This window comes from Gossypium hirsutum, chromosome D10, assembly GCF_007990345.1.
Source record: "Gossypium hirsutum isolate 1008001.06 chromosome D10, Gossypium_hirsutum_v2.1, whole genome shotgun sequence".
Lineage (NCBI taxonomy): Eukaryota > Viridiplantae > Streptophyta > Magnoliopsida > Malvales > Malvaceae > Gossypium > Gossypium hirsutum.
Genome location: NC_053446.1, coordinates 10,926,884 through 10,941,217, shown reverse-complemented (window position 1 = coordinate 10,941,217; position 14,334 = coordinate 10,926,884). Strand labels below are relative to the sequence as shown.

At 33.4% G+C, this 14,334-nt stretch overlaps 2 protein-coding genes across 3 annotated transcripts; one reads left to right on the top strand and one right to left on the bottom strand.

Annotated features, from left to right (window-relative positions):
• The first annotated feature begins 529 nt into the window (after positions 1-529).
• LOC107914223 (pentatricopeptide repeat-containing protein At4g35850, mitochondrial) lies at positions 530-4,828 on the top strand. The gene is made up of 13 exons (XM_016843052.2): positions 530-684; positions 777-912; positions 1,373-1,535; positions 1,734-1,799; positions 1,938-2,035; positions 2,254-2,371; positions 2,465-2,668; positions 2,813-2,889; positions 3,005-3,098; positions 3,683-3,748; positions 3,846-3,923; positions 4,016-4,117; positions 4,502-4,828. Exons 1-13 carry the CDS (start codon positions 540-542, stop codon positions 4,598-4,600), a joined length of 1,446 nt encoding a protein of 481 aa, XP_016698541.2. The 5' UTR covers positions 530-539; the 3' UTR covers positions 4,601-4,828.
• A 517-nt stretch (positions 4,829-5,345) lies between these two features.
• Positions 5,346-9,818, bottom strand: LOC107914222 (ras-related protein RABB1b). Of its 2 annotated transcripts, XM_041103095.1 has the most exons (7): positions 9,603-9,818; positions 9,349-9,488; positions 7,924-8,006; positions 7,426-7,590; positions 6,972-7,176; positions 6,630-6,698; positions 5,346-5,696 (listed from the first exon to the last, which is right to left on the bottom strand). In XM_041103095.1, the coding sequence occupies exons 1-7, from the start codon at positions 9,646-9,648 to the stop codon at positions 5,604-5,606; spliced, it is 801 nt and encodes a 266-aa protein (XP_040959029.1). In that variant the 5' UTR covers positions 9,649-9,818; the 3' UTR covers positions 5,346-5,603. The 2 variants fall into 2 exon arrangements, with proteins under 2 accessions (XP_040959029.1, XP_016698540.1); XM_016843051.2 differs by lacking the exon at positions 7,426-7,590.
• Positions 9,819-14,334: the final 4,516 nt, after the last annotated feature.

Below are 14,334 nucleotides of genomic sequence, written 5' to 3'. Positions count from 1 at the left end.
TGATTAATGTCTCGTTTAGGTAAATAGTGCAACTGAACATATAATGAATAATGTTAAGTTAAATTCAAATAGTAATAAAATTTAAAGTAAACCATCAACAAGTGTTGGTGTTGTGATGAGGCATATTCAACTTTTAAAGAAAGAACGGAGGGTTCAAATTTTAGAGATACGATGTTGAGAGAGGGGCAATCAAGATGTTACAAACATCTTAAGGCGGCAACAAATGACTTTTAACCACCTACTTATTTATAAAATGTAAAAGCAATATAAGATTTTAGGGTTAGTATTTGATAGATTGGTAGTGTATTTTTTTTATTCTACAAGTAATTTTAAAAAATTATGTTTTTTTTAAATATTTTACTATACCCATAAAATACTTGTCAACTACAAATCCTGATAGTGTACCAAATATTATTTAATTTTTTTATTATTTGTGAATGAGGTAGGGAGAACAAAAACATTAATTGCGTAGCCAAGACCTTAATCCACTTGGGCTTGGCCTAAAATCATTCATTACTGAAACGCATCGGTTTAGCTTTATGATAACAAATAAAGGGGAAAAAAAAAAAAAAGAAACTGAAAAAAAGCACAAAGGGTTTTTGGAAGCAAAGCAGAGCGAAGAAAACCCTTCACTGTTATTCACTCTGTTTTCGCCAATGAAGTTCCTCTTTCGATTCATTTCCGGTATAAATTCCAAAACTATACAAACACCAAAATTTTCTTTTTACGACTCGATTTCTTATCTCGTTTCTTGTATCTTTTTTTGTCGAAAGCAGGTCCCAACAGGACTCTGCTTCGTTCACTGGGTCGCCGCCAGTTTTCGGATTTAACTGGAACAAAAGCCAAACGAAACTATGCTGACAATGTCTCTGAGTACAACACTGTCCTCGCTTCTCTCAATGCCAAACGAAGGTTCTGTCGTTTAACTTTTTGCTTTGTCCGGGTCTTATTTGATGTCTTTGTTTATATATGGTGTAGTTTTTGCTTTACTATTTTGTTTTTAATTTCAGAAGCAAAAAAGGACAGGAAAAAAAACTGGATTTAAACATAATATTTTTGGAAAAAATATAATTTAAAGAATTTTTTACTTTGCATTTAGAGAAAAAGAAAGTATGATTTTACTTTTGAGTACATTCCCTTTGGTTATTTGTTCATAATTAATCAATTATGTGGTTGTGGACACCAATTTCTGTTCGGTTTAAGTTGTTTCTTATTTGATTGCGATCCATTGATTTAGCTTTGATCCAAATTGTCTGGCGGTTGAGAATTCCGTTATGACACTGGTTTCTTTATAGAAACTCTAAAGAAGCAAATGACAAAGAAAAAATAGACTATAGGCTTATTTGTTTGTGAATTGGATATGGCGATGCAGACATTTTTTGTTGAGGGATGTTTTTGATGATATGATGCTGGATGGGGTGCAGCCAACTAGAGATACTTTTGAAGCTTTGATTATGGGAACCATGAGAGGGTCACGCCTGCAAGATGCTCTCTTTTTCAGAGATGAAATGAAGGCCATGGGATTAGTCCCTGAGGTATGTTTCCTTTCTATCCTAACTAGTTCTTCTTTGCAGCGATTGCCTATGTTACTCTGACTCGGGAAGAGTCAGATCAAATCTGTTATTGGTTTTTTTTTAATATCTACTTTACCATACCAAAAGTAGCCATTTCATTCTTTATCGAATTATGTGTTAATTATTTAGAATGACTCTTGAATTTTATTTACGTCATAGGTCTCTTTGTACAACTTTTTGATCTCAACCTGTGGGAAATGCAAGAATGCTAACCTCGCAATTCAGGTATCCCTTTCTTTTGTTTGTGAGATATTTTATTTGTTTAATTTTGATATTCTTTTAGTAGCTCAAGATTGATATTTCTATTTTCTCGCCAACCTCAAATTATTCAACCTAGTTGTTAATTGTTATCTTTCATGTAAGATTCTGGAAGAAATGAAGAGATACAATGTGAAGCCAAATGGACAAACTTATGTTTGTCTTATTAATGCATGTGCAGCAGCTGGACGACTAGATCAAGTGTATGGTACTATGCCTTTCGGTGTGACTTTCTGTTTTTAAGTTCAATGACTTTGCTTGGATTCTGTATTCTATGGAATGATTGTTCCTTAGCTTATTTTGCACAGTGATTAGACTGAATTTTCACTTTGCAAAACTACTATCTGTTTCTTAATGACTGATCGGAGAAGTTTCTTTGATTTGGATAATTATTAAAGTAATCTGCATGTAAATGCTTTAGGTTAGCAATAGTCCGTGATATGACTGCTGCTGGCGGTGAATTGAACAAGTTCTGCTATGCCGGACTTATTATTGCACATATGAACAAGACACCTCGATCAGATGATGTAGCAGCCAAAGTAATTTTCAAACATTTTTCTCTACTTTGACAAGTGCTTCATCATTTTTTCTTTTCTTTTTGTAGTTTACTAATAGCTCTTTCGCCCCTCTAGATTATTGAGTTAGCTGAGCAGTCAAAAGGTTGGTCATCTGTTGAAGAAAGTGGAAATAATGGAAATACAATGCTTGGTATTTCTGAGGAAGAGTTGTACAACTTACCTACTGCTGAATTTGTTCATAGGCGCTTTTTCATATACAGGCAGTTTACCGTATACCATGTTGCATTTCACGCTTGTGCAGACCTTAAGAATGTAGAGGTAACATTTCACATCTTCTGAAAATCCGCTTTGGACCATCTTCTCTCTGGATTCATCTGTTTTGTTTTTCCAAAGCATGTTTTGTGTACTGTGCAAGTGTGATTCTTAAATCTTTACTCGTATATTTATCCATGGTCTTGGTAGGCAACCGAAACTTTACTGGAGATGCTCAAGAAGGATGGAAAAGTTCCTGACACCTTTATTACCATGCAAATTATGAGGTATGCATTTTATTTTTGTCATTGATTTGGCCTTTTTAATGGGAGAAAGCTCTCGAGTTGTGACAATTTCCCTTTATTAATCCCTGTTTTTATTTTTGCGCCTTTTCCTTGTTAGATGCTATCTGCATGCTGGAAACATTGACCATGCTGTTCAAATTTTTGAGGACTACATGAATGGAGGAAAGCCTCCGGCTATGGAACTTTATGCAGTGAGTTTACAATATTCATTACTTGCTAAGATATATTCTTCTGTCAATATTTTTTGTTTTCTCTGTGCTCTGTGAATAGTTGTCCATTTGTTTCTTTTTTCTCTAATCCGGCAAAACTTGACAATTAACTAATGTCAAACATATAATTTGTCTTCACAATATGTGTGAAGTTCCCTTTATATATGGCAGTGAGGATAATATAAGACCACCTCAATTTTTTTGTAATATTATGTGGCTAGCTTGCTCATTGTTACCATGTTCTATTGTCATCAGTGACCTTATCCTATGTTACTTGAACTTGTGCATGAGTGTTGGATGAGTGTGTGTCCAACATAGGTATTTTCTAAGTTTTCCGAGTCCTTTTCATGTATTTAAGGGTCCTAGGAAGGTTATATCTCTATTAATGTGTTTGCAGATTTGTCAGATGTGGGTGTCGGACACAAGTACTTCTAGAAAAACAAATAGTTGGAGCAACATAGAATATGTCTACTTGATAAAAAGACTGATTTGTAATATGATTTAACGTATGCAGTTCCATATAGTTGAAGTCGGGTAATTATTTACTGCAATTTCTTTGTTTGTAGACACTCATTGAAGGAGCCATGGTCGGATATACTCCGAGAGGAATGGAACTTGCTCAAGAAACACTGGTATGTATGATGCTGTTTAATTGACTCATTAACTTCCTGATCTCATGGTTGTCTCAGGCATATTAAAATCTTGCTGTTTCCTTGGCTCAATGCGTAGGTCAATATGACTAAAAGAAACTTCTTCTTGAACTCTAAATTCGGAAGTGATCTCCTTCTTATAGCCGCGGGCGAGAAGGTAAACAAATACTTAAGTTACCAGACATTTTTCGGGAAGTATTTTACTGCCATCTTTCAATATGTAATAACTTTCTATGTTTTCCAACACAGACCGGTGGATATACGAATGCAAACTATATATGGGACCTGATGCAGGCTCGAAAAATTGTTCCATCTCTTCCTGCAGTAGAAGCTTACTACAGTGGCCTAAAAGTAAGCTTACTATCTGTGAAAGTATTAGTTGTCTTTCATTGTTCATTATCTCCTTTCTGTTAGGTAGTGTGAGGAACAATCAATGGTTCTCAGTAGGGTCCGGAAACTGATTCGAACCATAGTATTTGCTTCATTTTTTTTTTTTAAATTCAGTTTGATTTTGGTCTGAGTAATATTTTTTCCCCCTAAAATTACTGTTACTGCTTGGGCTGATGTCAGCCACAATATTAGTTGCCTTTCAATTTCATTGTTCAAAATCTCCATTTTCCTAATGTGAAGAACAAACAATGGTTCAGTTGAAGTGCTACACCATAACTAAAACCTGTCCAGTCCGATAATTTAACTAATGTGTAAATTTACATATTCTCTTCTCCTATATTACAGGGACGCGAAATACCAGAAGATGACCCAAGACTGCAATTAGTTACTCGAACCTTAAACAACCTGCGTGCCAGATTCGGACCCTCACTTGGGCGACCATGATAGAATGAAGAGGAAAATATGTTTTTAAAGTAACCCATGGCCTTGGGTTTGGTTTTCCTCCAAGTAATATTTGCCTTTGCTGGAGTAGAACATGAGCCAAAATCTTCTGTATTCGTCTAACTCTATTTTATTTCTTGACTGATTCAGTTGATGTTTCTATTTTTCCCTAATAATATTTTGATCATCAAACTACTAATGAATACATATATAAAAAAAATTATTGTAGTATTTTGATTTCCTTGAGATTGAAAATGAATATCGTAGCTTGAACCCATTCATATATTCAACTATTACATGAACCTAATCTGGAATATTGACTATTTAACTTTAACGAGTCATTTAGAGCACTGCAATCCATTTAAAATACTACTATGGGAAGTTAAAATCGAATTTTGAGAATTTTCATATATTAGTTAAAAATAATAAAATACATGGAAAAATATATTCTGAACCGTTTGGGTTGTGTTTAAATTTGAGTCATTCGCAAACTTTCACTACTTGAGCCAAACTTGAATCGTTTTAGTCAGACTTGAATAAATTGCAAGCAAAGATATCCCTTTTACCTCTCGGACCTAGTATTTACACAATCACATTAATCTGCTTGGGTCGAGTTTTATTATTATGCCACAATCACATTAATTTGATAAATTTGAAACTCGTGTCATGTGCATCATGCAGTAGCATTAGTTCTCACATACTTTTAATTCAAATTCAACTAAAAGAAAAGAGGAATTCACCATGATCGTACTGAAGAATATATTCAACTGACATTTCTTAGCCATGAACATTGTTGGCAAACATCAAACATTTATGTTACAGTGCAAATTACACATTAAACTAAAATGAAAGGATAAAAGAAAAAAGATTTTAACACTGTACATTGGGTTTTCTTACTAAATTCAACAACTTAAGGGATATATTCATCAAAGGAACCTGATGAAAGTAAATTGGACACAATTATCAAATACAAAGTACAGGGTTCAAGAGATAGTTTGCATTTATATTAACCACAACAGCCACCGCTCTGAGCAACTGCTCCATCTCTTGCACCAGAAGGACCTTGGGCGCGACCATACCCGATCTTGATGCCTGAGGACTGCAGTAATTTCAAAGAAAAATGCCTTTTTGAGTAAGAAACTCAACTTGTCTCTTGATTAATGAAGATGGTTCAAACTATCTAAATCATGTTTTTCTTTAGTTGCAAGATGTAAGTAAGTCAATTTAAACAATGCTGATCACATCGAAGACAAACATCAGAGTTCTGACGAAAAGAAAATAATTAATTGAAAGTGACCTCGTCTCTCGATTAATGACAATGATTCTAGGTTCAAACCACATATAACAAGTTTATCAACCCCCTTACAGAAAGTCGAACTAGCTAAATCATGGTTTTCTTTAGTTTCCGGCTATAAAGTCCATTGAAACAATGCCATCTTCTATATGGAGAGAGAAAGTATCTTTGGTTCTAGACATCCCCTCAATGAAGCCAGGGGGGCATATGGGCAAATGTATCATCAGTTCCAGAGATCTTTTCAGGCGAAGCCAGGGGCCGTTAAAGGGAACCATGGTCCCCGACTTTCAAGATTTTTGATGTATATATGCAAGTCAATGGCTTAGATGTTAAATTAGCATTTGGCTGGCCCTCATAACTTCTCCTCAAAAGTCTTACATTCAACTATTACTTCTTATATCTATATGAAATTCTACTATTGTTTTTGGATTTAATTCTTTCATATAAATTAATTATTAATATTAAACTCGTTTACGATCTGCATAAGCTCCAAACTTATTTCAAAGAAACGTCATCCTCACATTTGTTTCTTTCAATTTGATATGTAATAACCATGACAGAAAAATTGAATCAAATATTTATTGTTAGTAGAATATTATATTCTATTATATTAAGTGCAACTAAAAATATTTTGGTATATATTTTATCCGTATGTCTAATTAAAATGCAAGTTGCCCCCTTCACCCTTCCCTCCTGACCCGAATTTTTTTTGCTTCAATAAAGTGGCTCGATTATTACCTCATTGGATACATCGAAGACTCCTTCCTGAATGTTCTGAAGGATTTTAGCAGCAGTCTTTATGAAGGCCTGCAAGATGATTCAGAATTTTAGTTAGAACTGCACAGCAAAAGTTCAACAAAAGCCATGTTGCTCTGACTATTCATTTTTTTCCCTTAAGCATCCAGGTCAAGATACTTGTATCTGACACATGCTCGGATTCTCTAAATATATGGATCAACACTCGTTCTCAAGTCAAAGTAAAATATATTAAAGGAATGAAGAAAGCACTAAAAATTCCAATTAAAATGATGGCGCTAGATATAAAATTTTGATGCGCAAATTAGGGGGGAAAATACTTACCTCCTCAACATTTTGAGCTGTTCTAGCAGATGCTTCCAAGAACAAAAGCCCGTTTTCCTTAGCAAACTGTTCGCCCTCTTCTTTGCTAACAGCCCTCCTGTGAGAAAGATCACTTTTGTTCCCAATGAGCATGATTGTCATGTTTGGATTTGCATGTTGTCGTGCATCCTCCAACCAACTTGCTAGATGATTAAATGTTTCTCTCCTGGTCAATTTACAAATTTGCAGTTCAGATATAAGAAAATACAATACTCCAGAACTAGGTTTTGTAAGCTTTGATAGTCCCCTATAATAGAAATAAATGAAACCAGTCTTAGCATTCTAACCGAGAGGAAATAAAAGTTGCTAAAATCCAAGGGTAAGAAAAGATCTTGAAGCAAAAGCTATAATAGTGAGATGCAAGAAACCTCAACTCATCTACACCTATTATTTAAGTATCCTTGCACATTACAACCTTGTTTTAAGGGTTTCACTAATCTCTAATAGTTCACAGATAACAGCAACAGCCCTCCTGTGAGAAAGATCACTTTTGTTCCCAATGAGCATGATTGTCATGTTTGGATTTGCATGTTGTCGTGCATCCTCCAACCAACTTGCTAGATGATTAAATGTTTCTCTCCTGGTCAATTTACAAATTTGCAGTTCAGATATAAGAAAATACAATACTCCAGAACTAGGTTTTGTAAGCTTTGATAGTCCCCTATAATAGAAATAAATGAAACCAGTCTTAGCATTCTAACCGAGAGGAAATAAAAGTTGCTAAAATCCAAGGGTAAGAAAAGATCTTGAAGCAAAAGCTATAATAGTGAGATGCAAGAAACCTCAACTCATCTACACCTATTATTTAAGTATCCTTGCACATTACAACCTTGTTTTAAGGGTTTCACTAATCTCTAATAGTTCACAGATAACAGCAACTAATTCTGCACCGAATGACGATTCTGTCTCTCACCTGGTTATATCGTAGACCAGAAGAGCTCCTGCTGCTCCTCTATAGTAAGATCTGGTGATGGACCTGAAGGATTCTTGCCCAGCCTGAAATATAATCATGCATAAGCTCTGGCTCAAATCCATCAAAATGATGAACAATGAAATAGAAAATAAAAAAGAAGGAAAAGAAAAATAGTTGAGATAACTACGAGCTCAGTTAGATGTTAACGAGCTGGGCAATAGATGAGCTCAAGCCAAATTGCAAAAACCTTGTTCAAACTCAGCTCAGCCTACTTATCTGGCTTTGATTGAAACCAAGCTCTCTTTTATATCCTCAAAAGTTTCAAACTTTAGCCTACCTTTACGAACCAATCACAACCCAAATATCATTCAACTAACATTACCATTTTCTGTTGGGTACACTTTCAGCATTTAAATTTGGCAGTGAAAAAAAAAGGCGGGAAAGAGAAGCATATAAATAGATGTAGATTCCCATTACAGTTTCTAAATCCCATCTCTCAACCATAAAATGGCTATTTTTACCTAGATATAAACATTTTAAAGAAAATCATAAACATTGGATTCCTTTTAATCTATCCATATATGGTTCTTAATGATATAAAATTTGAATCAAGACTTGAATTGTGTTAAAAGATGCTTAAGCTAAATGTAGTCTGCTTGCAAAAAGAAGAAGAATACACCATCAAGCATTTACTAAGCTTGTTTATGAACAACTTATTGACCTTGTTCGTGAACATAAACAGTCACATTTATTGATATTCAACTCATTCGTTTTCTTAACAAGTGTTAAAATCTGGTTCAAAACTTAATAAATGAATATATGACCCTAAACCAAACCCATTTATAAACTATTTACTGAGTGCTTTATTCATTTATAGCACTAGAGATAACATAAGCCATTGAATTCATTAATAAGCTAAGTTTCGACAGTTCCACATTCCTTGAGTAGGAAGCAAGCGAAAAAAGAATAAATAACCACCCAAGATAGTCTCCTCCCCATGAAAGAAGGTGGAGTTCCTACAAAAACAACTAAAAGATACCTAATGTCACCAAAAATATAATCCCCTGAAAAACGAGTCACCAAAAGCTTTCACTTTCACCTCCGTTCACTCTCACCATTAAGCCAACTAAAAGCCAATCAAATAGACAAACAAACGTCGAAAAAAGAATTTCAATTCCGACAAAACTCTACTCCAAACTTAACACATAATCATATTCTTTGGGGGCCCCTAGCCCTAAGTTCTTCTAGACGCAACAGCCATAATTCCTTGCTTAATAACCAAAATCTTACGTAACACTCTTTGGCTTCTAAACCTAAATTATTCATATGCCAAAGCTAAAAATTCTAACATTTTAATACCCTTTCCAGCAAACAACACAACAGAGTGCGAGTGTATATATAAGGTTAAAGAGTTAGGGTTTTTACAGTGTCCCAAATCTGAAGCTTGATGGGCCTGCCATCTATGGTGACCATCCGAGCACCAAATTCAACACCGATGGTTAGATCATGAACTGGTTGGAATCTCTTGTCTGTAAACTGCAAAAGCAAACATGACTTTCCTACACCTGCAACACAAAAAATCAAATCAAATCCCCAAAAAAATTGAAAGCATTTCTAAATGATACTTAAAAAAAAGAAAAAATCAAATTGGGAAATTTTCAAACAGAGAAGTAAGCTACCAGTGTCACCGATGATTATGTACTTAAAAAGATAATCGTAAGACATGGTTTGAGTGCGTCGTCGTATTCAAGGTTGCTCGTTCCCCTCTATGAAGTTTTTTTTTTCACAATAAAGAGAGGGAGAGGACAGAGGAGTAATGTAGAAGAAATAAGAAAGATACGGTTCACTGTTCGTCGTTGCTTCTGTTTGAGTTTTGGTTGAAATTCTAAGGCTTTTATTTATTTATTTATTATTATTAATTATTTTCTTTTTACATGGACGAGGAAATTGTTGGGTATTCTATCGGAGCCGATTATAATTGTGATCGGATTAATCGGCTGAATCTATTCCATTGAAAATATTAGTAAGTTATAGTTTAAAGTAATTAGATTTTTTTTAAATAATTTTTATTTTTATACTTTTATACATATTTTTATTTAATCTTTTAAATTAGTTTCCTTTTTTAGATAATTCAGCTTTTATCTCTCAATTAAGAAATAAAAATATTAATTTTTAAGGTACTTTCAATTACAGCTACTACAATTACTATTGAGATAATGTATCAGGAGTACTCAGATTGTATTTTGTGTTTTCTATTAAAAATGAGCGATTTTGTTCTTATAGATTAAGATTAAAAAGTAAATTGGTAATTTCTATTAAAAAAATATTCATTTGTACTGTTAAAAACTAATGTGGTTAATGAAATAACTAGACACGTCACATGTACCTTATGCTCATGTATAAGGATAATTTATTAACAATAAAAATGGATGAAATTTTTAATAAAAGGATCAATTTGCTATTTGATCTAACATATAAGATTAATTTACCTATTTTTTTAAGTAGGAGGAGCAAAATACAATTCGATTCCTAGTATAGGGGTCTCTATATTACTTCTACCTTCAATGATATTAATGTATCTTTGTCTCTACTTCAAAAGATGAAGAATAGAAATGGAGTCTAGAAGTACTAGTGAAGAAAAAGAAAAACTATTCAAAAGTGTTGTGAAAAGTGAATATATTCAGAGAGGGCAACAAAGTTGCTGATAGACTGGCAACAATGGCACTTTCAAGGCCTTTGGGTAGGTATAGCTATATGCAGCCCTCAGAGGAAATTCTCCAAAGATTTCATGATGACTGCTCCGAAATGACATAACATCGTTTAGTCTAGTTATGATTTTATCCTTCTTCATGTACCAAAAAAGAAAAAGTGAATGGAACACAATTCTAAGAATATACAAGAACAACTCATTAATTCATGTAACCAAAATATCATTAGATTAGGTAACATCACATTTCACATTACAATTTCGGACATTTAAGAAGCCATTGTAAAATAGTTAAAGACTGATTTACTATAGAAGTTGAAAAATTATGTGAAAAAGAGCTTTTTAAGTAAATAAAACCTTAGTATATTTGATTTCTAAATAGAGCAAACCTAGGAAAGCATTGGAAATTAGAAACGAGCAGGGGTATACCCTCTTTGCACATTGCCATATTGCTAAGGAATGTAAGGATTAACTAAGCGAGCAGTGGAAAGATAAATCATAAGAGGTCATCAGGGGATTGTAATTACATATTTGTTTATCTAATTTATTATTAAAGACATTGCTATTATTATGTTCAGTCTTTATTTGTTTATTTAGTTCATTAATAATGTTGGGATCGACCCGATTAAGCAACAAGTAAAAAAAAGTAGAATAAACTGAGAAATTGAACACACAAATTTAACGTGAAAAAACCCCTTCAAAGAGGGTAAAAAACCATGGGCAAAAATAATTTTACTATAATAGCAAAAGAATGAAGAGTACAAAAAATGGATATAAAAAACAAAACCCTGAAAACCCGAAAACAAAGAACCCTCAAAACGTAAATATAAAATTCTCTAAATGTGTTATGAGTTCTAATCTCTAATGGGTGTGTTTTCTAAGGTTGTAAAAGAGCCTATTTATAGGCTAAATTCATAGGTCAAATAATAATAAAATAATCTAACTAATCAGAGTTTGATTGAAACTAATAAACAAAGTTTAATTGAAAGATTATTTCTCAAATTTGATTGAAATATGAGTCATACTCAACAAATCTCCACCTTGACTCATATTTCCACAATGCCATCTTTGCTAAAGCCTGCCACGGGCCTATCTTGAACTATGCAGGGAATTAATTGAGTCGAATTTGTGCTTAGAAACTAGAAGACTTCTAGCCTTCGACTTGTACACTGCCAAATTAAAACTAATCCGAGTCTGATTTTCACGAACACAGTGCCTTAACTTTTCAAAACCTGCATCCAAAAGAGAACCTCTCTTCAACGAAACAGTCATACATTTTTCCCTCCTATGACCAAGTTGCCTCCGCTCCAAACGAGTTGACTTCGACTCCGTAACGAACGAGGAACGTCCGATTTCACTGGTCACTGTAGAACCTTCTAGAATATAAAGACTGTCGATTTTTTTACCTTTTAACAAAACGAGAGCTCCACGAAATACTTTAATGTCACTAGAACTCGATGTTGCTTCTGTATCCTTTCAAGTCTAAAATACTCAAGAAGATGAGATTCTTTATAAATCAGGTACATACTTGACATCTGAGAGTGTCCTAATCGTCTCATCGTGTGTCCTAATTTTAACAGTACCAATACCAATTACCTTACTAGATGAATCGTTTCCCATGCGCACAAATCCACATTCAACCAAACTGTATGTGGAGAACCATTCTCTATTGGGACACATGTGGAAAGAACATCTCGAATCTAGGATCCACTTAGACGTGAGCTTGGAGTTGTCGTTCGTTGACACTAACAAGAAATCATCACCACTTTCATCGGCCAAATTAGCACCAGCTACATCTTTCTCGTTACTCTCAGCAACTTTTTTATTTCGCAGTTTATAACAATCTGCTTTGACGTAACCTAACTTTTTTACAATAGCGACACCTTTTGTCTCGTTTCTTTGATGCTACTAAAACAGAAGCTTGCCTATCTGCCTTGCTATCCAAACCAAACTCATTGTCGAGTTTGTCTCTACTCAATAAATGACCCTTCACATCTTCAAACGAGAGTTTGTCTCTGTCATAAATCAGGGTCTCCCTGAAAGACTTGTATGAAGGGGGTAAAAAGCATAATAATAGTATAGCCTGATCTTCATCGTCAATATGAACCTCAACGTTCTTTAAATCATTTAAAAGAGTAATGAATTGACTGATGTGATCTCTAAGAAGCTCACATCCGTTCATGCGAAACGTAAATAGACGTTGTTTCAACGCTAAATGGTTAGCTAGAGACTTAGTCGCATAAAGAGTTTCTAACATTTTCCACAATGCGGATGAGGTCTTCTCCATCACTACCTCCTGCAATACTGTATTCGTGAGGAATAACTAGATTGTAGACAAGGCCTTTTCATCAAGCTCTTCCTATTCTATTTGATTTAGATTCTCAAGCTTTTTCCCGATAACAACTTTTTTCAAGCCGGTTTGAACTAGAATTGCCATCATTCGAACTTACCACAGATTGAAATTTGTCTCGCCATCGAACTTCTCAATTTCAAACATTGTTGCTGCCATCTCCGAATGGGCTGATCTATGAAAATTGAACTAGCTTTGATACTACTTGTTGGAATCGACCCGATTAAACAGCAAGTAAAAAAATAGCGAAATAAATTGAGAAATTGAACATACAAATTTAACGTGAAAAAACTCTCCAAAGAGGGCAAAAAACCACGCGTAAAGATAATTTTACTATAATGGCAAAAGAACGAAGAGTACAAAAGATAGAGATAAAAAACTAAATCCTAAAAACCTGAAAATAAAGAACTCTCAAATCGTAAACTCATAATTCTCTAAATGTGTTATGAGTTCTAATCTCTAATGAGTGTGTTTTCTAAGGTTGTAAAAGAACCTATTTATAGACTAAATTCATAGGTCAAATAATAATAAAATAATCTAAACTAATCAGAGTTTGATTGAAACAAATAAACAGAGTTTAACTAAAAGATTATTTATCAAATTTGACTGAAATAGGAGTCATACTCAACAAATAAAGACATTGTTATTATTATTTTCAATCTTTATTTATGGGTATTAAATAAATTGTTTAATAATAAATTTTATTAAATATCCTTAATCAAATATCATTATGGACTCAGACAAAAATGATGTATTGAGATTAATACGTGCTTGATAAATGATAAGATGTTATGGATATGAGATATTATGTAACAATTCGTTTTTTTATGGTGTTGGAAATAGTGGTTTTGGGACCTCAATTCCGACTAGTGAGATTGTAAAATTATTATTTAATATTTAAGAGTAAAATATAGTAATATAGTGAATCGAGATTTGATAGATTTTTATTACTTGGTCAGTTAGTCAACGTACAAGTGGTTTGTACCTTAAGTTAGTGGTTTTGGAAAAGGAGGTATCGGGACCTCGTTTTCATAAATTGAGTTTATAAATATTATTATTAAATATTTACGAAGTTATTATATAGGTGAATTGAGGTTTAGCCCGAAAATTTTGATGATTTGATAGTTAATTAAGAAAAAAGAACTCAATTGTAAAAATCGTAAAAATTAATCAATATTGATTTTTATTAATTAAAAATGCTTAAATCTCACATTGGGAGGTTTTAAGAGGCAACTATACATTTTTTTTAATGTGGTGGATGATTAGTTGTTACTTCCTTTAATTATTTTATGTTAAAATTATGTTAATTTAATATTAATAAATTTTAAAACATGAAAACAAAAGCATCACCATC